General features: G+C 42.6%; 1 protein-coding gene across 1 annotated transcript; it reads left to right on the top strand.

The window, feature by feature from the left end:
* Positions 1-202: 202 nt before the first annotated feature.
* Positions 203-21679, top strand: LOC104966299 (MAGUK p55 subfamily member 7). Its single transcript, XM_010795486.1, has 7 exons — positions 203-253; positions 3310-3441; positions 17318-17399; positions 17864-17949; positions 18565-18639; positions 20816-21012; positions 21598-21679. The coding sequence occupies exons 1-7, from the start codon at positions 203-205 to the stop codon at positions 21677-21679; spliced, it is 705 nt and encodes a 234-aa protein (XP_010793788.1).
* Positions 21680-22253: the final 574 nt, after the last annotated feature.

Here is a 22253-nt window from a genome sequence, read left to right as displayed (position 1 = left end):
CACTGACTCATATCAACCCAGGAAGAAAGCTTCCATACAGAGTGTGTTAAACATTTGTACCTGTGTGTAGCTGTACTCGTATGTCAACGGTCACCAGCCAGGGCATGTACCATGTGCTATCTATTAGCATGCATCTGTTATTGCTACTTCCTAGAGAGTTTTTACAAGGAATTAGCTGTGGCTCTGTTACGGGTTGTTAGGCATGGCCATGGGGGAGAGTTTGGCGGTGGGGAGCAATGCCAGATTTGAGGAAGTGCCATCAATAAGAGGACATTCACAATGAGGGATATTATGCCAAATGATGGATAGAGCTCAGAGGAAACAGCGACTGGCAGGTTAGTGGAGGAAAGGTTGAGGTGAGCCTCTGTTTTGTACATTTTGTATTCCTTTCTGCAACAACAACGTTTCTAAATGAATAGTGTGTTTATCATTGAGTCTATCATCATGTCAGAATAAAGGGAAAGGTTTATTTATTTTCCAAATCACCTTTGGTCAACAAAAGTCCATAGTCCAACCTTTTTCAGTTTGCTCCGATAAAAAACTGAAAAAAGCAGCAATGTGTCATATTTGACAAGCTGGATCCAGCACATGTTTATTTAAATTACATTATTTGTGACTTGAACAGTTGAGTTTGAGTTGTATTTATTTACACAGGTTAAATCAGACAAATTAATTGGCTGATTGTCAATCAACTAATTGAATGACAAATTGTTTCACCATGAGCCTATTCTCATTCCAGGCACTAATGGTGGACAGCTCAAACAAATCACTGCTTTTCTGCTTCCCGGGCACCAGGCCTGCATGGGAGTCACACCCCGCCGAGACACTGATAGACGCCTGTACTACGACTGACAGTCAAACACCATAAAGAGAGCCACAACACCACATGTATCCAACCCCAAACTCAAAAACTCTTCCCCTTTCTCCGAGTTAGATGTCACGGCACAGGCTGCCTTTCAACAAAGGATATTTTCATAGTATTTGATACAAGGGCAAATTAAAAGTATATTTCTCATACCCCCTGTGGGAGAAAAAACGGAGAAAAATAAGTAAAAGAAAACAGGATTAGAGATGGTGGCCGCAAAGTCAGAAGCGTTCTTCTGTCAATATTTGCCCTGTGATATTTTATTCTGCTCTGAATGAAGAGCTACTTTCATTCACTGGCTGTGTTATAGAGTCATGTATTTTCTCATATATAGCTAAACCTTCGAATTGGTCAAATCAGTGCACTGCAAATCTGGGTCCATACCATTAAATTGTGCTACGAACATAATACATATGTTAAACATTGAGCACAGGTTTGGGATTCATTCTGTTTACTTTATTTTTCTCATCTGCAAACAGTTTTGGTTTTCTGCGTTCCAAGAGAATAGTTCAACACTATAATGACAGCATCCACTGTTATAAAATACTACACAAGGCGTGTGTTTACGTACAGTGCGGATGAATCCCAGGGACACATTGTTCGGCCTTTCCGAAAAATGAACAAACTGACCCCAGGAACATATTGGTAAAAAAATACATGAAAGATTAAATTGAAGAAGAGCAAACAAAAGACTTTTATGGCATTTTAGAGGAAGACTAAGACACCTAGAGTAACTACGGACCGAAGATAGAATTACAGGTTACATTTAAGAGTTTTGAGTTACAGCCTTTTGTTGCGTACAAGTTTAAATCAAACATTGGGCCAGGAAGAAAAATCAAAGTATTAAAATCTTACTTTTTTTGGTTGTCCTCATGGTTTCTATAGGTTATAATAAATTGTATTGTCAATGTTTTCATCGTTCCCCTACGTTTTTTCTAGATACGTTTGACTAACCCAGGGATTTATTAAAAGCTGGTTTGATTGCCAGAACGCTAGGGTTACTTGCCTGGATATACTTATTTTTTCACTGATGTTTCCATGTTCTTAGATCACAGAAATGAACTTCATTACATTTTCTTATCGGCCAATTTATGCCTTTGTTACAAATTGGAAAGAGATGACAAGAAATTAGAGGAGGGGGAGATGGAATAACTTGCAACAAAGGTCCAGGCCAAAGAGTGCCCTATGTTTACAATGTTATACATTCAGATAGGAATAATGACTACAAGTATAAAAGTAAGACAAATGTTTTAAAGGGCTCCTATTATGCTTTTGGGGGCATCTCTAAGTTGTTGACCAATCACAACAAAGCTGGCCAGCTAAACAATCAGAGCAGACTGGGCTCTGGTTTCAAACAGAGGGTAAAAAGAAGTGCTGCTACAGCAGTATGAGAGATCTATTTGAACATTAAAGCATGTAATCATGTCACAGTAGAGGCAAAAATTACAAAGATGAAAATAATCATAACAGGGCCCCTTTAATAAACCTGCATTATACTTTAAGTTTAGCACTAAGAGAAAAAAAACGATGCAAGACAAGACAAACTCTGTGTGTGTGTTGGTCAGCCTGTCTCTCAGTGGATCTGGGCCACAGAGCTCCAGTTGTGTCTCCTCCTCTCATCTGCTCCCAGTTAGCAACATCTTGAACGCTGTACTGCAGCATGCTCCCATGTCATAAAACACACTGCTCCTCTTCTCACCATATCCTTCTCTCTCTTTCTCTCTCTCTCTCCCCCTCTATACTTTTGTCTGGCACACATGGTGGAAGATGTTTTTCTCACTTTTCTCTCCCCTCTCCTCAACCACGGAAAAAGCAGCACGCGTCCAGCTGCATCTTGGTCCGGACATGCAGTCGTTAAATAGTTTGAAAAATGAACGTCTCAATGGCATCATTCTTGTCTGCGTCCCGTCTCTTTTTCATGTCTGCTCATGAACGTGCGAAATATCCTAGGCCACTGAGAACTTCATTACTTTGAGCTTGCCGACGAACAGCACAGAACAACGCTTCTCGAGTGCCCTAAAACGCTTTGGTATTATAAACCATTGCCAAGGTTGCCCCCCCCCCCCCCCCCATACCCTTTCACTTATGGTCCCTGGTGAGCATTGGTCCAGATGACTGCTGGTGGCCTTTAATCAGAGAAATGTATGTTGGGAGAGCGTGGGGCTAATGGCAATTAATGCATGTAGCTCCAACTCCTGGCTATGAATGCGTTCATATTCATCACCCAGCATTTTAGGCGGACACCTCAATTTATAACCATCCTCCCTGCAGTTGTTTCTAAGAAAGAAATGATGGATTTCACTTTTAATAGCACGTTTTGCTAGACTTTATTTGGCTAATTACACTAAGGTAAAAGCAAAGGCCTTTATGTTTTGACTGATAAACCTTGCCTCTTATTGCTTTCCTCCCATTTAATCCCTCTTGCCCTCTCTTTCTTTCACTAGAGCCTCCTGTCGGTCCACGACACTATCGCCCAGAAGAGTTACGACCCTGAACTACCTCCGCTGCCTGAAGACATTGACGACGATGAGGATTCTGTGAAAATCATTAGACTGGTCAAAAACAAGGAGCCTCTCGTAAGTAACTTTGTCAGTTTTCATATGATATTGTGTGTTTGATTTGCTCGTCGTAGTTTTCAGCAGCTCCCAGAAGTCTGAAAGATGGTTTTGGGAAGTTAACAGATAGTAAAAATGATGTCTTTGGGGTGCCCTAGTGGCCTGGGTGTAAACACTTCCACCATAGGCCTCAACATTCCCGAATAGAGCCAAGGGATGCTAAAGACTTTTTGTTGCAAACTGTTTCCCAATCAAGTTTTTTAAATACTAAAAGAAACCATGTCGTCAAAAGAAATGATTCTTTATCATTTCTGGTTAACATATTTTTGTCACTATAATCCTCCTATCTTGCTGTTGTTTACTTCGTTTCTGAACACACTTCTCGTACCAAAGCAGCATCCATCCCACAAGGCAAGCCAGTACCATACATGCTTTTGAGGTACTTGCCTGTGGGAATCCAACCCACAACCTTGAAGTTGTAAGCACACCAAAACCGACCGCAATTACCCTGCTCTTGGCCATGAGTATTTTCAGCCAGTCTAGGCTCACTGTCTGCGAACGGCTTCCCCTTTTCTATCCTGGTCAGTGTTGCTCTCTCATTGTAACATGCTTCTCACGTCCGTGCTCTTCAGACACCGTCCCAGACGTCAACACCCACTCGTCTCTGTTGGCCTCTGGCCCAATCTTTATTGCAGTGACATCTTGGGCTGTTTGTGTCGTTCGATGGTTTTTATTTCATGCATTTCCCTGCTCTTGTCAGCCAATGCTGCACATTTGGTAATGGGCTTCTGTAACCCCACCAAACCTAATTCCCGCTGGCTTCACCTGATACCTTTACATTTCTTCATCTTTGTCGCCTGATAACTTACGTTTTGCCGTTGTTTTGATTCACTGACTGACCTCAGTGCCCTAGCACATACGTAAACACTCCTTTACTCAAGCTCTTGACCTCCATCTGTCATTGAAGCACTTTGTTGTGTGCTGAGGCTCCGCCCAGCTTTGATCTATGCCGGACGTTTCCTGGCCCCAGCCGCCTCTATTTTCACTTTGTGGTTTTCACCCTAACCACCATCTTGGCTCCAGGCCGGCGCGCTCCTTTCACCACACCCCTGGGGAAGGAGAACACACCTAAACCATTTTTGGGTTGTTGCCTGTTGCATGTTCTGCGGAGCTGCTGAACGTAATAATGTGGCTCGCAGGAATTCTCGCTCTCCCGTTTGAACACACATTGTCCCGGGCGCTTCCTGTTCCGGCCTCTCCTGAGTCTTGTGATGTTGGATCACATTCCCTGAAACCATAATGTGATTTACACCCGCCCCAGTCAGCGTAATCATCCAGCCGGTGTTATTCCATTACACGGCTTGATTCTTTTTTGTTTCAGTAAATTTGGCTCCTGAGGACATCTGTAACACACATTTACAATGTGTAATGCGTGGTATTGTACAAGATTAAAGGTGTTAATTATGTAGAATACATTTTTCTAGTAATATAGGGAATGAGTTACAATTTATAGGTTAAGGGTAGACACTGGTTATTGTGTAATTTCAAAAACTTAAATAGAGAAGGTGCTGTGCCTCCGGGGTTCTTTTTGAGGTCAGTTTTATAAATACTTGTTCAATTTAAAAGTGGTTTTATTTAATGTGGGTTTTCAAATGCAGTATATCATCAGTATCACCGCAATATTGTTGAAATGGCCAGTATGCTACATTTAATTCTGTTTAGTTTGTTGATGCAGAGCAGGCTACCCAAATTGATTCATAGGGAATCAAGCTATAATTACTCTCAACCTGCATTGGAAAATACAGCTTTTTCTTAAACGTAACACCAATAGCAACCAAATTTGCTTTTGCAACTACAATAATTACACAGACCAATTCACACTCTACAATGACATCTTACACAACTGGTGAGCAACTGAAAGTAGCACTTTACTGAATGCGTTTCTTTCGTGCCTGTCTTAGTTGCCCTCTCACTGCCCATAGGACCCACTGTGGCTATAGTTAGGCCTGACGTGATGTTGACAACCGGTGAATTCTTCTACAGGCCATACTTTTCCTATGTATGCATGAAAGAAAACAAAGAATTCTAAAGGCCTGCTATTGTGGTATCGAGCAATCTCAAAAATGTCAAGTGTGATGGTTTTTCTATTTTTAAGTAGGGCACCAAAACAAGATCAACTTGAATCCCCTTAGAAGATTAGGCCTCTTTTTCGGCAAGGGTTTGCAACCTTTGAAAAAGACTTCCATCATTACAGTCATATGTACACACCTTTGGTCAGAACCTATGACTCTTAAGTCCACTAAAGAATTCATGTGTCTCGAGAGAGTGCGACTTCCATTTGTCAAATTGTTCCTTAGGGAATAAAGCTTTAGTAATGTAGACTTTCAAAAAAAAAGTGGGACTTCTACATTTTGTACTATATTTGACTGTGTAGCTAAAGGCCTTTTCAAACCTAATATATATATTTTTTCCCCTAATGTACATGTCTAATGTTTTCTCAACAATCCTTTACCTAGTAGTTTTACACTAAAGAACCCGTACCACCATATGTTCACATCATACAACCTTTTCAATACAGAAAGCTTTTTTGTATTGATTATGAAGGTTTTAAACTTTAAAAATGCATAATAACTCTGAATGAAATTCTGATCTAGTGCTCCAGCAGAGCAGCTCCTAATACCACACCCAAACTGAAAATGTGCTGACATTTGTCAAAATTCTGCACAAATTGTGAAATTGCTCTTGTTACTTTGCAATTTGTGAAGGTGAAGTTACTTTATTTGTGTGACCCTCTAATTAGACATGAAATGGGAAGGTTATCCATCTACCTCTGGCCCCTTAACGGTTGTCATCATGTCCATCTTTGAAGGGAAACTGACCCTAATGAACAGTTACAGTAGATCGTATATTAAGGAAACAACCTGCAGGTCAGATGCTGAAAGTGAAATCACAGCAATTCACTAACCAATGAAAAACCCTCTAATTGCGAATGTTCCTCATTCAGTGCCGCACCAAATTGATTTGGATGTGCCCTTTAACTCCTAATTTCATATAATCAGCCTTAAAATTTGCAATCTCCACATGATTACAGCGCGGCTATACAATATCTCATTTATTTTCCATCCCTCCTTACTTCGCCCTTTTTTATTTTCTTGTTTTTTCACTATCTGCCTTTGTCTCATTCTACACTTTTGTAGGGATTGGGCTGTGGTTAGCATGCAGACCCCTTTCCTTGTGACTCATCCATTTAGTTCATTGTGATTAGTTGAGCGGATTGTATTCAGTAGCTCTGATTAATTACTATCATTTCTTAGAGCCTGACTTCATGCGACATTTCAGTGGAACTAAAAACTCTATCTTCCAGGACGAACTCCCCCCTTCTTCTTCCCCCTCTTTCTGTTGTACTCTCTGCTCTCCCGCTGCTCTCAAACCGGCAGATTTATTAGCTCAGGTGTCAGGACATTGAAATAATTGGGTTTGGAGAGCGGCATAAACATGTGCACTTATACAGAAACATCAGCTCAGCCATGTCTTTTTATTAAAAGAATGTGTTATTTTGGATAGGGTTTCAAAACAGTTTTGGTGGGGAGCTAAATTTGAGCATTAAGGGGGTTGCGTCAGTGCGGAGTATGTGTTGGTGTTGCTGATATACTGGTGAGGTTTTGCTCCGGTGATGAAGGGCTTGAATGCAGACTGACAAATAGGAGAACTCAGAGTTGAGTCAAAAGTTGGAGGAAGTTGAAATGCACTGGTGTCCCACAAATCATCCAAAACAAAAATATACAGGAGCTTGGAAGATCGAGAGAGGCCTAAAACATGAGCTGAAAATATGTCCCCCAAGTTATATAGTGTTACATCTTTCATTATTGTTAATACAGCTTTAAATCACCAATTTCTCTAGATTTAAATGTCATTTTTATTGGTTCAAGTGTAGTGAGATGCCAGATTTTAAACATTTGTGATCATAAGTGTTTTGAGTTGCTGGCTGAAGAACTTAATTGACTTGCACTGCCATGTACTGTAGGAGTTGCATGGTCGTCCCAGAGCATTATGGAAGATCCCAATCTCCACACACACAAAATGTGTTGAGTAGCAAAAGACCATTTTGAACGCCCACAGCAGGGTACACCGCAGCTGCTCCGGGTGACCATCGGTATTATGTGAGAACATTCGAGGCTGTCAAGCCCGCTGTGGCCGGCTCTGTTCCTCTCATTTGGATGTTCTGGAAGTCCAGCAACGCAGATGTAAATAGCAGACTTTGAGATGCTCGCCGCGCACGCCCCGCTGTTTGTGAGTTTGTTTTATACATCACTTGACAGCCTGCTCAATGTCACTCCGTCGGTGGCGGCTCTCATCGCTGTCAGAGTAATGTTCATACTCTTCTCCCACTCAGTTCATCCTAAGTTGTCCTCCTACTAGCACACAGTGTTTCTATTTCGCCAATAGTCTTTTAAGTAATTTTCTTTCACCTGGTTTTGCTATTTGGTACATAACAAATCTTATTTGAGTTGAAATGAGGACATTATTGCTTTTAACATGCAACAGCTTAACGATAGTGCATTTCACTTCAAGTAGAGTTAACCCTTTACTTCCCTTTTTCTATATGAACACCTGCAGTTCAGGAATGTAGAATTATAGATGCACCTCTCTACAGTACTGTTTCGCATTTGTGCGAAATCCTCATCCTCGGTGCAAAACTGACACTCTATCCATCCCTCTTTCACTCACTTCTTCCATCCCAGGTTTTTAGGCATCATTAGCAGCCATAAAACCTCCACTGCCAGGAATGTGACAGGATCCATGTCAGGATCTATCACTCTCCTTCCTCTCCACTCTCCATTTCTTATTGCTCTGTTGTTTCCAATATGACTGGGTGTCATCGGGTACAACTGAATGGAAACTGTGTAGACTGTAATATTCGTGCCATCCAGTTGGCAATGCCAACACCTTCCTGCCTGGCACCAGCTACCACCAATCAATACAGATATTAAATTACTGAGCCCAGCCATCCGCCCCAGCCACCAGTGGATCAGCTGGTCTTCTCATTACAGAGCCACAAATAGCACCAGTGCAACTGCAAAGCTCTATAAGTTGCTGCAATTTTTTAAAATTCAGATGACATGTCCAACGTTATTATTGTAAAAGCTCCAGCTGTGAGATTGATGTCAGTGAATTTTTCTTTGCTTTATAAGGGAGTTGATGATTGTGAGGCAGGACATTCTTGTGATCGATTCAGTTTGTGACGGAGTTGGTTTTCCATGAATGGTAGTCGCAGGAATGATCTATTGGCAATTTGACATGCCATGCTTCTCTCATCTGTGGCCGGCACGCCCCCTCTGACACAATTGGGTCTGCTGTGATTTCATTTGTCTGGAAGTCTTCACAAGTGCATTCATTCAGACAGTCTTAATACCATCTCAATTATTACACGTTTAAAGTGTTTAGATGTGAATGTATACAAACCCAAGTTTACTCAGTAAGTTTGAGCATCCTTGAAAACCTTGGAAAGGTTCTTGATTGAGACAGTTACCAAGCAGACTAAATAGATGTGTTTTTCAAAAAAGTGACTTTTCTATTGTCTGTTTACATCAGAAAGTAGACTGAATGAGGAAAGTAATGACACTGGCTGGGAATTAATGGAGCAGATGAGATTAGAGTAGACAGCACACATGTTAGTGTTTTAAAGATAGACCCATGTGCTTTAAAAGCAATACATCTTTCACTTGATGGATTAGGCGGCAGTGTCTTGGGAGCGTTGCAGAAGAAGATGGAGCACCATGCTCATAACATGAGGACAAGTGGAGAGCACTGCCGGTGTTGACTGGCTCACTGCAGGGGTGCAAAGTTGGCGTTTAAATCCAATATTGATCATCCGTGTGATTCATGTGGATCTGATGAGTTTTTACATTTTAGATTGTCTTGAGTTTACACCCGTTGCCGTCATGTCGCAGTAAAGGCTTATGCACTTCGTTCAAACGCATTATGTCCTTCCTGCTTTAATCTTAATCGTATTTTATGTGTGTATGTTTGGTTTTACTGTATTTGTGTAATTGTGTTTTTGTGCCTGTAGTGTTTTTTACCCTTTTAATTCATTGGGTGGATTTCACTGAGAACAATACTTTTTTTCTAGCTCCACCTTTGGGCGACCAACCTTTCCTTTCTAACCTTTAAGCTACTGACATGTCATCTAAAGAGGCAGAGCAAGAGTTGTTTTAAAACCTCAAGCAGGGAGTTGAAAGAAGATTTAGACCGCACTTCTTACACCCAAGAGACACTTGCTAAAAGAAAAAGAATGATGTCATTTATAAGTCTTTTATTGTGTTGTACACTCCCTGTGCACCAGTGAAATGCCTATTAAAAGAAAAGAGTAAAAAGGTATAAAAAAGTAACAGGTCATCTGTTGACCTTAATGTTAATAGACACACCATATGCCTGCAAATCATTATTTTGATTCTATCTGGGGACTTCTGTTGCACCTTTCGACCTGATGACATTAGCAGGCATTATACAGCGATTTTGTAGGAGTGATTATATATTATATTTGTGTTATAAATGTTATATTATAGTTGTTGGTGATGCAGGATGGTTAACTAGTAACATATAAAAAGGGTTTCGGTAGATATAATAATACATTCATTTGTGTTTATTGACTAATAAAAAAAATGTAATACCCTACAAGAGAAGGTTCATTTGTGTAAAACTCATACAGAATGCAGAATATCGCACACGGCAGACCTCTCAAAGCCTGTGTTTGTTCATATGCATGTTCTTGTGCAACACTCAGTTCAGCGGCCATTAGTAACACCACCCTTGCAGCCCGCCGAGTTGTGAATGTGAAAACATGCACGGCCTCCAAAGCCACATCTGAGGCATTCCCAGATCCTAATCTCACGGCCCTCTTAAATAAAATGTCTTCCTCCCATCATGTGTAATCATAAACGAGGACACACATCCCAGCACTCCTGCTCTTTTCCGCTCGGCGCTCCGAGAGCCAGAGAGCCTCGGAGGCTGAATGCGAGCATTGTTGCCCGTCAGGCCGGGTGCTCCTCAGCGGCCCTGCTTCCCAGCCCACTTTGGAAATGAGAAGTGACATGTGAAAGTGCAGTTTTCTTTACCCGGGATAACGACGGGGGGAAAACACTAAACAATCCCACAGCAGAGATAGACCTCTCTCTGTGACACAACTGTCTCTTTGTATGCGCTCATGCAGGGCTCTCAGACAAGACACACACATACAGTACATAATGACTAAATATCTGGCACTGTCCGGCTTGTAGCAAAGAGACGGCGATTCCACTCAGTCTACATGGTGAGTCATACGGACAGTATGGAAAGAAATACACACATTTGGTGAGATTGCCACACAGATTCACACACCCAAATTCGCCAGCACCTGTCTGAAGTTCTGAGGTGGGCTGCTAAGTGTGTTATCATAGCAACTTGGTAATGATTTGAGCTAACATTAAGGTTTAAAGAGGCAGAGGAGGAAAAGGAAAGAGGGGGTGGAGGAAGAGCAATGAAGGTAAGCCGTTCCGTCACAAGGCCCTCTGCATTACATTACCTGGCAGTTTCTCCTGGAATCTCTCCTCCTCACCATAATTATGAAAATAATGACCCGCAATTTTCCTTTTTCTCAGTACACTTGTTAATTACGACTGGGAGGTCAGGACCGAGGTTAAGGAAATAAAAAGAGAAACCGGAGCCTGGTTTAGTGCAAGAGGGAGTCTAGGAATGAAGAGAGGAAAGGTAGGGTGGGCGGGGAGTCGTTTTTATTAGTTGCAATCACAAGTGATAATGATTAATGATTTATAAACGGGGGGAAAGTCATGCACCAGGACACCCAGAGGGGATTGGCCAGCAGCTTTGTTGCATCAGCTCGAAAAATCATTTGACGTAAAACTTCAGGTGCTCTTTCCCTTTGCAAAAATAATATAGATTTTCATCTGGGCTCTTGGTAATTCTTTACAGCACTGTATTAATGTTTATAGGTGACCATATTCTCAATGGATTTTCTGATCATGACCGAATACTACATTATTTTACACCTTCTGAGATGCCCTGGAGACTGTGGCGTTCGAGGATGTAAGAACTCGTAAATATGCAGTTCTCAATGTGTGGAACGGTCATGTGTGTTATGTGTGGGGGGCTCTATGCCATCCCAGTGAGGTAAGATGAAATGACACACTCCAACACCAGATATGATTGGAGGTAATTGTATTTTAATGTCCAGGGGGCCCATTCCCAATTTGTATTTTGGGTTTTCCATGATCGACATCTGGTGTGAAGAACGCCAGCATGTGTTTCCACTAACCTTTGTATTCATACCTCTAAACATAGCAGTCAACACAGCAGTCGGCAGGAGTTTATTGTCCCTGTTACACTTTTGCTGTTAAGTGACATAATGTCAAAACACGTTGGCCTCTCTGCCCGGGCCACTCGTGTTTGTTTTCCCTTGTCGCTCTCAATCTGGAGGGAGAAATAATGTTTGTCAAATGCCACAGTGTGCGGTTCGCTTCACGGGCCGATGTTTTGAGTTGTCGTTGCGGGCCGAGGGGTCGGTGTTTGAAATGGAGCGGCGTGCTTGTTTTCCCTGGCGAGTTAAGAACTGTGGAGTGGCTTTAGTTGTGGCCACGTCAAGGTAAAGACATCCTTGGATCCTTCTTTTCCACTGTGGCATTTACCAAACAGGCAACACATAGCCTGCCCCAGCCCCCGAGACGTGATGAGCCAGGCCAAGACAACTAGCCAGCTCTCTCGTCATCCATACAACCAGAATACAAGCCAGCCTGCTTCCATCATGTCATCCAGCCATCAATCCCGTCCATCAGCCAGAGGGCATTCTAATTGCCCCTTAAAGACACAGCTTGCCAGAAACCCAATGTGGCCAATCCGCAGGCAAGCTAACATGATGACGCATCCAACATTCAGCTTGTCTTACTCCTCTTATCTGCTGAAGTTTCATGGCACTACTGTGCGCTGACAGTTCCCTGGACAAGCTTGCCTCCATTCCATTCTCTCTAATAAACACACTCTCATACATCCATATTTGATTCCCTATTCTCTCGTTTTTTTTCCTGCTCTGTATGAGGTGTGAGCCATTTGTCATCACATACTTAATGTGGCTGCGATGTCTGTATGTGCGCTCCAGTGCATGCGCTGGGAGGGGCGATGGCTGGATACGGACAAGCGTCGCTCCAGTTCTCCTCATCACACAGCAGAGACTAAGCCTTTGCGTTTTGGCCGGCCGAACAATAACAATCAGAGGCATTTATGTGTTAGAAATTGAGGAAAAGAGCTGGGAGCAGCGGCTGCATATGGAGCTGATCACGTTAGGAGTGGAGGCTTCGGATTGCCTTACTGATGACTAATTGACCACAGCTAGGAGGCCCTCCTAAGTCCACGATGACCCCCCTCTCATCTCTATTTTTGACTGTTTCTGTTCCTTCTGCCCTACAATGTTTCAATACTGGAAGTACTATTTTTACACTCATCTAAAGTGCAAACTGGAGCAATGGTTGACAACAGGAAGATGAAATCAGTCCCTAACAAGCTTACCGGCTTGTGTGTGCGCAGTTCTATCTTTTTCTTTTGCAAATATTGCAGTTGAGCCACTTGATGGTTAAGTGGCGCCCTGTCTTTAATTGCTAACATAGCATAGCCCATTCATCAGGCTTAGTGGCTGTCCAGCATCAATCATCCAGTCTTTTGAGGTTTCTCTTGGGCCAGTTTGGCCTGACTTCAGGTAGAAGCTCTCATAGAAACACACACGCAGGCACGCTTGCATGCACACAAAAACACACCTACACATGCTGTCACTCATGCGTGTATGTGCTTTGACAGACGTAGACATTCCCCTTCTGACTTCCTGCGCTGTTTCCAAGCGCAAGGAAAAGTCTGAAATGGCTTCCATGTGCCAGTAGGCGCTGAAGGCTCGGTGTAAGCCTTGCCATCAGTTTGTGCTAATGCTTAGCTGCTACACCAGGGAGCCCATCTAGGTGCTTGAGGGTCTTTACCTACCTTGTTTCTTCCTGATGTACCTCCGTCCCCACCACACACACGCCTCATGGAGCTTAGTTAGCTTCTAGCCTGACTGTTTATGTATTTGTTTAACAGAGCAAGGACTCCTCATTAGTGGCCATGCATGGCTGGATTCTGATGATAGCACCCATAGGGTATCAAGGCACAGGGGGAGGTGATGCTGAGTTCATGATGTTGGATTTGCCCTGCTTGTTCCAGCTGCCTTCACTGCTTCCAATTCGTCAGGCCTCCAGGAGAGGCTGATGGACCCCTGGAGGATTGAGAATATGAAAGCTGACTATAGATTCTAATGAGGGGGAAGTTTGGCACTCTCGAAATAATCAAGAATTGGGAAAACTTGGGAATGGCCATAGAAAAACGTGAAAATGTGAGGTGTGATTATTTCAACAGTTTGCTGTCGATTTGAACTTTGGATACTTTCTGACATCTTTAACTTACTACCTCCATATTTTGAGTGCCTTCAATGAGGTTGCCTGACTTCACTTGATCTCAAACCTGTTTGCTTTAAAGGTCACTTATTATGCAAAATCCACTTTTTCATGTCTTTACACATAAATATGTAGCTCCTCTGTGTTAAAAGATTCTTAAAGTTTCAGGAGAAAAAACTCATCCTTTTTGTTCTTCTGATCCATTTATATAAAAACTTGTGTGAAAATTAGCTCATCAGATTTTGGCCACATATTTAGGAATGTGTTGGGGTTGTGCGACGATTAGCCAATAACCAACCAGGGTTACAACCGCTCACCTTATCACCTGAATCTTCTCATAGAGCACCACCTTTTTTTCAAACCATACACTTTTGCTTAGGGGTCGGGGAGTGGCGGTTCATTTGCATTTAAAGCTACAGATACAGAATCAGCACTTTAGGAATGAAACAGAGGGGTATACGGTGTGCTACAATGCATGATCTGTTTGGTATTTCCCACCAAACACTTCAGAGACATGTTTTGTATATATCTAAAATCTATAATATACTGTTGAAAAATATTCAAATAGGTGACCTTTAATACTGGGTTAAAATGCAGGAGGCAGATTTGAAACAGAAGAAGAGAACTAAGAATATAGCATTTTATTTAGGACACTGCAACAAAAAACGACTGTAAGCTACATTCGTCCAGGGATAAAATGTGCTAGTTGTCGCCTAGAGAAGCAGAGATTAAGTTAATCTAAGTACTGCAATACTTCAAAAATACTCATTTTTGTTTTTACAAAGTCTTTAATTTTACTCTTAATCATTTCATGACAGTCCGGTAAAGACTCATTTGAGTTTTTGCATTGGACATCTTAGCACATCTCTTGCATTCTTCATTTCTTACTGTCCATTTCTTATCATATCCCTTCAATTTATATCTACCTCTTATTCATTCACTTACTAAATCACTTATACAAAAACAGTCTTACGCTCAACTCCGACCCCCACTGTCTGCCTCCTTTGCTTCCCTCCCAGTCAACAGTCCAGACTCTTTCTGCTCTTCCACTTACCCTTCAGTCTGGCTCGCTCGTGTTGCCACTGGAGCGTTTTGGCCTCTCTTAGCTTTCCTTATCGGACAGAGCTCATTTGGCTACCGTACCAGAGCTGAGTTCAGACTGGGGTTGGCCAGATTATATAGGGAGGCTCCCCCTCCCTCCATGAATCTCTTTCTCCCTTGCTGCTGCCTTGGCATCCCGTTGTAGGCCCATCACTTTGAAGGGCAGTGGGTCAGATGAGAGTCACGAAAGAATGAAGACCTTTTAAATAACTGCTGCTTCAAATAACTCCTCGTAGAGAGTCAGTGCGGTGTAAATGGAAAACACGCATGGGCAAAGTTGTTTGTTTCTCTACTGGTGTATAAAACACATAAAGCATGGTGGTTTGAATGGGAATAAAATGGCTTCCCGGAGATCTGGGTTCACGACCCCACGCTTTCGCGTTTGAACGTTAAAAGTGTTGCTCTATAATCACCATTGCCACTTGCAATAAAAGTCGTAAAAGTGGTGTTTCTAAATGGCATCAGCCTTTCAACATATGATTTAAGCCATATGTGTCAAAACAAGATTTATATCAACACACCATGTGTGAGCAGATTCCATAGATAGGCACAGGCATGCGATGGAGAGCATGTCTCTGGAGTCTATGCAGACAAGCCTTTTGTCGTAACAAACTCAGAGTCCAAGGCTCTCTCTGCGCTGTTTAGTTAGCCTTTAGACTGCCACCAGCCACCAGGGAGCCCTGGGGACACAATAAAAACATCCATCATACCACTGGCCATCAGCCAGCCTCCAAAAAGGAGATTCAGAAAGCAAAGTTAATGACCACATGTCTGAATGCTCCTGTGAGATTACCTGCAGACTCCCCATCTCACCCTGTTGTCTGTCACAGTCCATCTCTTTTCCCGCAGCGCTCTATTCTTTCAGACGCACACACAAAAATAATTGTCTGTCTGTCTGTCTGAGGGCCATTGCTTCACAAACAGCTGCTTTAAAAAGTCACACTGAGAGGTTATACGTGACCCTGACACCAGGGTTTGGCATTGCCTTCCCCTCTCACTGACCTGCTCCACCGATTTTTCTCCTACTGCAAACTCTCGGGTTTCTCTAATTAGCCCCATTATTCTATTAGGTGCGCGACTCTCTGCAAACCCTACCACTGTCTTATCCTGATGTCCTTTCCAATCTCCACACCCCAAAAAGCCTTGAGGAAACCATTATCTAGGAGGAAAACCATTACGTGTGAACAGGTCGTGAAAACAACCAAGATGACAAGCTAATGGCATCGGCGAAGTGGCACAAACCAGAGGCTCCTTTGGTCTTTGAGGATCTGTTTTTCTTAATATCTCTTCCTGGGATTCCCATCCATGGTAGTAGCCAGAACTACTTTGGGCCTGTCGGAGGAAGGCAAACAGGAAAGTGACACAAACCTGACCAGCTAGCTTTTGTTACTCTCCAGCGGTCCACCTGGGCGACAGTGGGTTAGGACAGCTGAAATATGGCACGGCTAGTGGACGATGAGTTGCGGCTCCAACAAACTATGTGCCGACTAGACGGCGCATTTGTCTGGTTTCGGGTCGCAAGCGAGAATGACGCCACACGTTCAGTTGCAGTTTGCTATCCTATTCCATTCTAAATCTCAGCCAGACAAGCTGTGATCGTGGGGTGACAGGTCGGCACCCGTTAGACCTACCGAGCCTATTTTGGTTAACTGGTAAATGCATCAATGCTACACTTTGTTTAGCATAGCAATGAGGAAGTTGAAACACTATCCTCTTCTTCGTGTGTCTTTCTGGCTGAGCACTAAGCCCATAAAGGAGGACAGGGAAGGATTGGGTGTTTGGGTGTGTCTTTTGAGTCGTCTGCCTCGTACCTGCTAAGCTTCCCCCTCTCTTTCCAAGCCATAAGCTACGTAAAATAGTTTGATGCTTTTACTTGGCATGCTTATGTTCAGTAATTAGTTTAATCTATTTGTTTCTTTGGAGAAATGAATGCAAACTTGCTTCAAGATGCTATTGGGGGACTATTTATTTAAATCTTTGAGCTTTTTTCCATTGGTTTACACATGAAATTGATCTCTCACTGTGCCTTACTCCAGCAACCAGTTACAAAAAGTATCTACGGTATATCATAGCAAGAAAGAGAAAATGCCATGTCTTTATGTCTTGCCATACTTGGCATGTTCTCACTATTAGTTACATGGGAGGTAAAAACATCACAAAAAAACCTCCACATCATTTTTTTATAAAAAGGGTTATGTGTTGACTGAATTTCCAATACTTCTTCTTATTGTCATTTTGGGCAATAATCTCATCATTTTGACGATGCATCTATTAACAAAAGTACTTGCAGCTCATCCAAATGTTCTCCATTCTGTGTTTTTGCTCTGCAGGGTGCAACCATAATGCGTGACGATCACACAGGAGCCATCCTGGTGGCCCGGATCATGAGAGGAGGGGCAGCCGACAGAAGTGGTGAGTTTTTCCTCTTTTTCAAACATGTTTTTATACATTTTCGTCTCAACATTTGTACGTGAATATGTAGTGGGGAATGAAGTCTGACGTAACAGGGATGTATTCAGGAATTATCACTGCACCTGAATCCACAAGTTCTGTGTCATCACTTTTACTTATTCACTTTTTTTCTTATAAACATGAAGTATAATGCTTCAGTTGTTTTGCAAATGGTTTCCATTCAAAAATGTGTTCATAGTGTCCAGTCTGTTGTTCAGCTCTGCCACAGTGTAGCCATAGGCACAACTCTACATGTGTCGACAATAAAGTTTTGATTACCTTCCAAACTCTAATACCACCACTACGATAAACAGTAATGTAGTGTGCTGTACACATCCCTAGGCTTTATTAGAACTGGACTTTTTAAACTGTAACTTACCTGTATTAGGACATCAGAATAATAGAATATTGTGTGTGTTTGGCAGGATTGATTCATGTTGGGGATGAACTGAAGGAGGTCAACGGAATCCCTGTGGATGACAAGAAACCGGAGGAAATCATCCGTATTCTGGTAAGCCTCGTCTGCCCTCTCTCTGTTTTTTGTGTGTGCTGTCCAAGAGTTTTCTCCTGTGTTTAAGCTCCAGTCCCTTGGCCAACATAACAATCCTTGTTTGTGATGGCAAAAAACCTCCCCTAACTCACTTAGGACCACGTGCCTCCCATCGCAGTGCAGAAAACCAAACACTGGCTTTTCTCTGTAAGTCTTTAGACAGCATGCATAGAGCCACGCGGTCCCCCTGGAAGAGATTGATGCTTAGTAGTTTCTCCAAGCAGCCTCCGCCGCACGCCTCAAACAAGCTCCGCCATGGGCCTGAGCTCTGCCAGGGGGGACAACTGGAGAGGAAAGACAGTCTCTTAAACTCTGGAGGCCCACTCAGACAGACACAAAGGCCTCCGGAGCTGATGATAGCTTTCAACACTCCTCCTCTTACCCCTACACACGCTCCCTATCCTGCCAAGTACAGTCATCCAATCCTTATAACCCTTCCATTGTTGAAAAATCATACAGTGGTTCGCATTGTGTGACTTTCACTGAATTAGGTGCTGTGTGAAACAGATAAATGGTTCCCGCCCCCTTCATTTGTACCTAAACTGGTGTATCTATCTTATCTTTCCCAATGTTCAGGCCCAGTCACAAGGAGCCATCACCTTTAAACTTGTCCCTGCAATCAAGGAAGAGGCGCCAAGCAAGGAGCCAAAGGTAAGGCGCAATCATTATGTTCTTTGGGTTACACTCATCGGTTCAAAAGACATTAAGAGCTTCTCAGAATACTTTTTTATTGGATACAGAACATTGCTTTTGAGCCACAGGGAGGCAATGATATACGGACAAGGGGGGAGAAGGGCTGTACACATGGTAATGTGATTGTAGAACTAGGGCAGGTTATTGAAATGTATCAAAACTTGCAGAAAAGCTATTTAAGTTTCGTTACCATTAAAACATTTGGGATGCTTTACTTTAATGAATCTAAACAAAACCTGTGTTTTGGATACCTAGATAATACATCTTTAAACCATACAAACCTTACAGATCCGTAGTAACAATCTTGCGACTTAAATAAGCCAAGGTTTTGCTTCAGTCGTGAAACTCAAAGTGTCTGTTTTTTTACCAGATGACACGGAGAGCAGAGACTTAAAAAAAACCATTCTTCCACCTTGAGTCAAAGGCCTTGTTCAAACTGTTTTTGAGGTTGCAGCAGAGGTTGTAGAGACATAAAGTGACACAATAGGGGCTTGAATGGGTTGAGCTAAGAAAACAATAAACTATTGTAAAAGGATACCGAGTGTAACATTTTCCTTAATTTAAAGAGATGGACATGCAGCATCACTTATATACACTTAAGCCAACATTCTGTTTTCTGATCCTACCAGCTCGTGAACCACAGGCTGCTTCTTTCCAACAACAATCTAACCACACAGCCTTTTAGAGCAGACTCCTTAAAATGGTTCAAATTGTTTGTAATACAACACAAATAATAACGTTTTGCTGACTAGTATGATAAAAGCTGTTTATATTCTGACCACATAATCATAACTGTAACCTGTAGCATTAAGTCCTGCAGTTTTTTTGGCCATCGTTTTTGAGGTTACCATTGTAACACTGCTGATACCCAGCTACATTCACTGTAGGACAAGATTATCTCTATTTGGAATGCTGCCCTCGTAGACAGTAGCTTTCAGCCATCCATTTGAGGCTGGTTTAACTGTTACTTCAACCATGCCATAATTCTCACCCAGTGGCGTGTTGATACAACATTTATCAAACGTTCATCCACTCAACCTTTTTAAAGGCAGTTTTTCATTATTCACAACAAAGGTAAGGCTTCTTGTGTTACAGATGTTTACAGGACATGGTCGGCTACTTCTTACATTTATAATCCTGAAATGGTTGAGCCTGTTGAGAAATAGTTCACCACTGCCAAACCCTCAGCCACTCAGTCATAGGAACAGCCTTTGCTCTAACAGTAGGCAGTGTAAAAGCTACAGTAAGTGGCTGAGCATCTACAGGCCAGATGAACTTGGCCAAGGGAGAGGTAGAGATCTTAGTGTGTAGATGTATGAGTGTACAGTATTCAGCTGGAGGGTTTCAACACAGGCTGTTAAGAACCAAACAAAACCTCTCTGTCTGAAAGATAGTTTTAATACGTGGCAAAAAGCACTCTTTAAATCAATAGGACATAAAAACTATAATCTCTCCTTCCCTGTTCCTCGTTTTCTCTCACACACTTACCTTCCCTCTATTTCCACTTGTACTGAAGTGTCTTTTGGGTACTAACTCATCATGACAGAACTCAATTATGGCAAAAGATGCATCACGGTGCTTTAGATTGCAGCTTAACTGCCACAACAGGGAACGTATGTCATCGATTTTTCCACTTAAAGGTCCAACCTCCCTTGTGTTGATGAGTTGTGTATACCTCTGCCGACAAAGCAAATAAGAACAACTCCTTAAAGAAAGAAAAGTACTTTTGTTCCCTTAGTGTGGAAATATATTAGTTTGTGTTTAGACTTAGAAGAACGTGTGGAACAATGCCCTTCCAACTGGAGCCTGGAATAAATGTTATGTTTTGCCACACTTGGAAGATGTTGACAGGGCTTACTGCATCCTCAGTGTTGATTGAACCACATGGAGAAACTAACTTGGCCAGCAGTCGCAGGTTTCAACTTCTGATTGCAATGACCTTTCTAAAATAATCCCCCTGAGCGTTGGTGAAGCACCTTCTGTGTTCGCCGTGATGACTTTCCTTGAGTATTCACACTCTACGCAATGGAGAGAAAAGTCATTTACAGTGAACTGCTGATTTTTCCTGTTCTGCCCTCAATCCAGCTCTTTGTTTTGTCCCCCCCTCCCCCCCCCTTCTCTGCTGTATGTCCAGGTGTTTATGAAGGCACTCTTTGACTACGAGCCTAAGCAGGACAGAGCCATCCCATGTAAGGAGGCTGGACTGGCGTTCAAGATGGGCGACATCCTACAGGTCATGAGCCAAGATGATGCAACCTGGTGGCAGGCCAAACACGAAGGAGAAGACAATCCTCGTGCCGGCTTAATTCCGTCCAAACAGTTCCAGGAGAGGTAGGAAACAACAAGCTCCATCAGCATGTCTTGTCAACCATTCTCTCTTAACACGGCTGAACCCACCGTCTTTACTTCTGTCATAGTCACACAGCTTTCACCCTCTTTCTCTTTCACTCCCCTTATTTTCGCTTATTTCTGTTCTTGCTTCATACTGCCAAAATAGTCTGGATTTCCGCACAATGTCTGGACCGAAATGAGTAATGACAGAAAATGATAGTGCTGGTACCGATCCACTTTGGATGGCAAGTGGATGGAAAATCACACATCAGTGTGCGTTCGGACGAACACAGAGCTCAGGAGGCCGGGGCAGTTTCTTGGCACCGTCTAAGAGCTTTGAAAAAGGGGAAGGGAGGAGAGCAAATGAAGAAAAAGAACATTCATAAACATTTAACCGTGCAGTTTTGTCGGCAGCAAGTGTGTTTTTTCTCACTCTTTCACTCTCCTTTTCAAGTCTCAGCTGACCGAATGGTGGATATTGTAGCATAGCAGGGAGTGTTTATTATTCCCAATGTGGTCATGAAAACTGATGGTTTTATTGTGCCTTCTTCCTTTCTTTCTTTCTCCTCCTCTCTCTTCTTCCAGGAGATTTGCACTGAAGCGACCTGTTGCGACTCTCCCACTGCAGAAGACCCCCAGCCGACGATCATGTAAGCATATATTATAAGCTCTGGTAGGCCCTTACAAAGTAGATAGTGACAGCACATCGCAACATATTAATGGGTATGACAGAGGTATTGCAGAGTAGCTGGTAGTAACTAACAAACAGTGAAAGGTAGGGATGTTTCTCAAGACTCATCTCTGGATGTCTGTGGTACAGTTGCTTCACACCTGTCATCAGAGGAAGTGTTGTGTCTGGATTTACCTTCCTTCTTATTTTCCTGTCTGCTCCTTTTTTTGCTTTCTCCGTATCTCCCAGTCTCTTGCCAGACCCTCCTTCCTCAGCCCCCCTCTGTGTCTCCATGTCTCGATGTGGTGTTAGTCATGCAGGGGCTACCATCCTACCAAGCCCACAAGAAGTGCGCAGGGCATTGAAGCACATTTTCGTAGTGGCCAAACGGCAGTAATACTACTTCCGTGTTCCTTATGTAATTTCATTTAAATTACAGTGGGAAAGAGACTTGATTTTTAAATCAGCATTAGGTCAATCAACTTCACAGCCTTAGCACTTTTTTAAACATTACTTCCTCAAAGTTGTATGATGTGCTAAAGCTAAATCCATCCACTCCATTCATTTGACT

The sequence above is a fragment of the Notothenia coriiceps genome, unplaced genomic scaffold, assembly GCF_000735185.1.
Source record: "Notothenia coriiceps isolate Sejong01 unplaced genomic scaffold, NC01 NC01_scaffold00037246, whole genome shotgun sequence".
Taxonomy (NCBI): domain Eukaryota; kingdom Metazoa; phylum Chordata; class Actinopteri; order Perciformes; family Nototheniidae; genus Notothenia; species Notothenia coriiceps.
Note: the sequence above shows the minus strand (reverse complement) of the source record. Positions and strands in the feature narration are given on the sequence as shown.

Bases quoted from the DNA above. Each gene is read 5' to 3' on its own strand.
- LOC104966299 (XM_010795486.1), top strand. From the start codon at position 203: ATGGCCATGGGGGAGAGTTTGGCGGTGGGGAGCAATGCCAGATTTGAG. The intron at 254-3,309 runs GTGCCATCAATA...TTCTTTCACTAG, and splicing joins GCAATGCCAGATTTGAGGAA to AGCCTCCTGTCGGTCCACGA. The intron at 18,640-20,815 runs GTAAGGCGCAAT...CTGTATGTCCAG, and splicing joins CGCCAAGCAAGGAGCCAAAG to GTGTTTATGAAGGCACTCTT.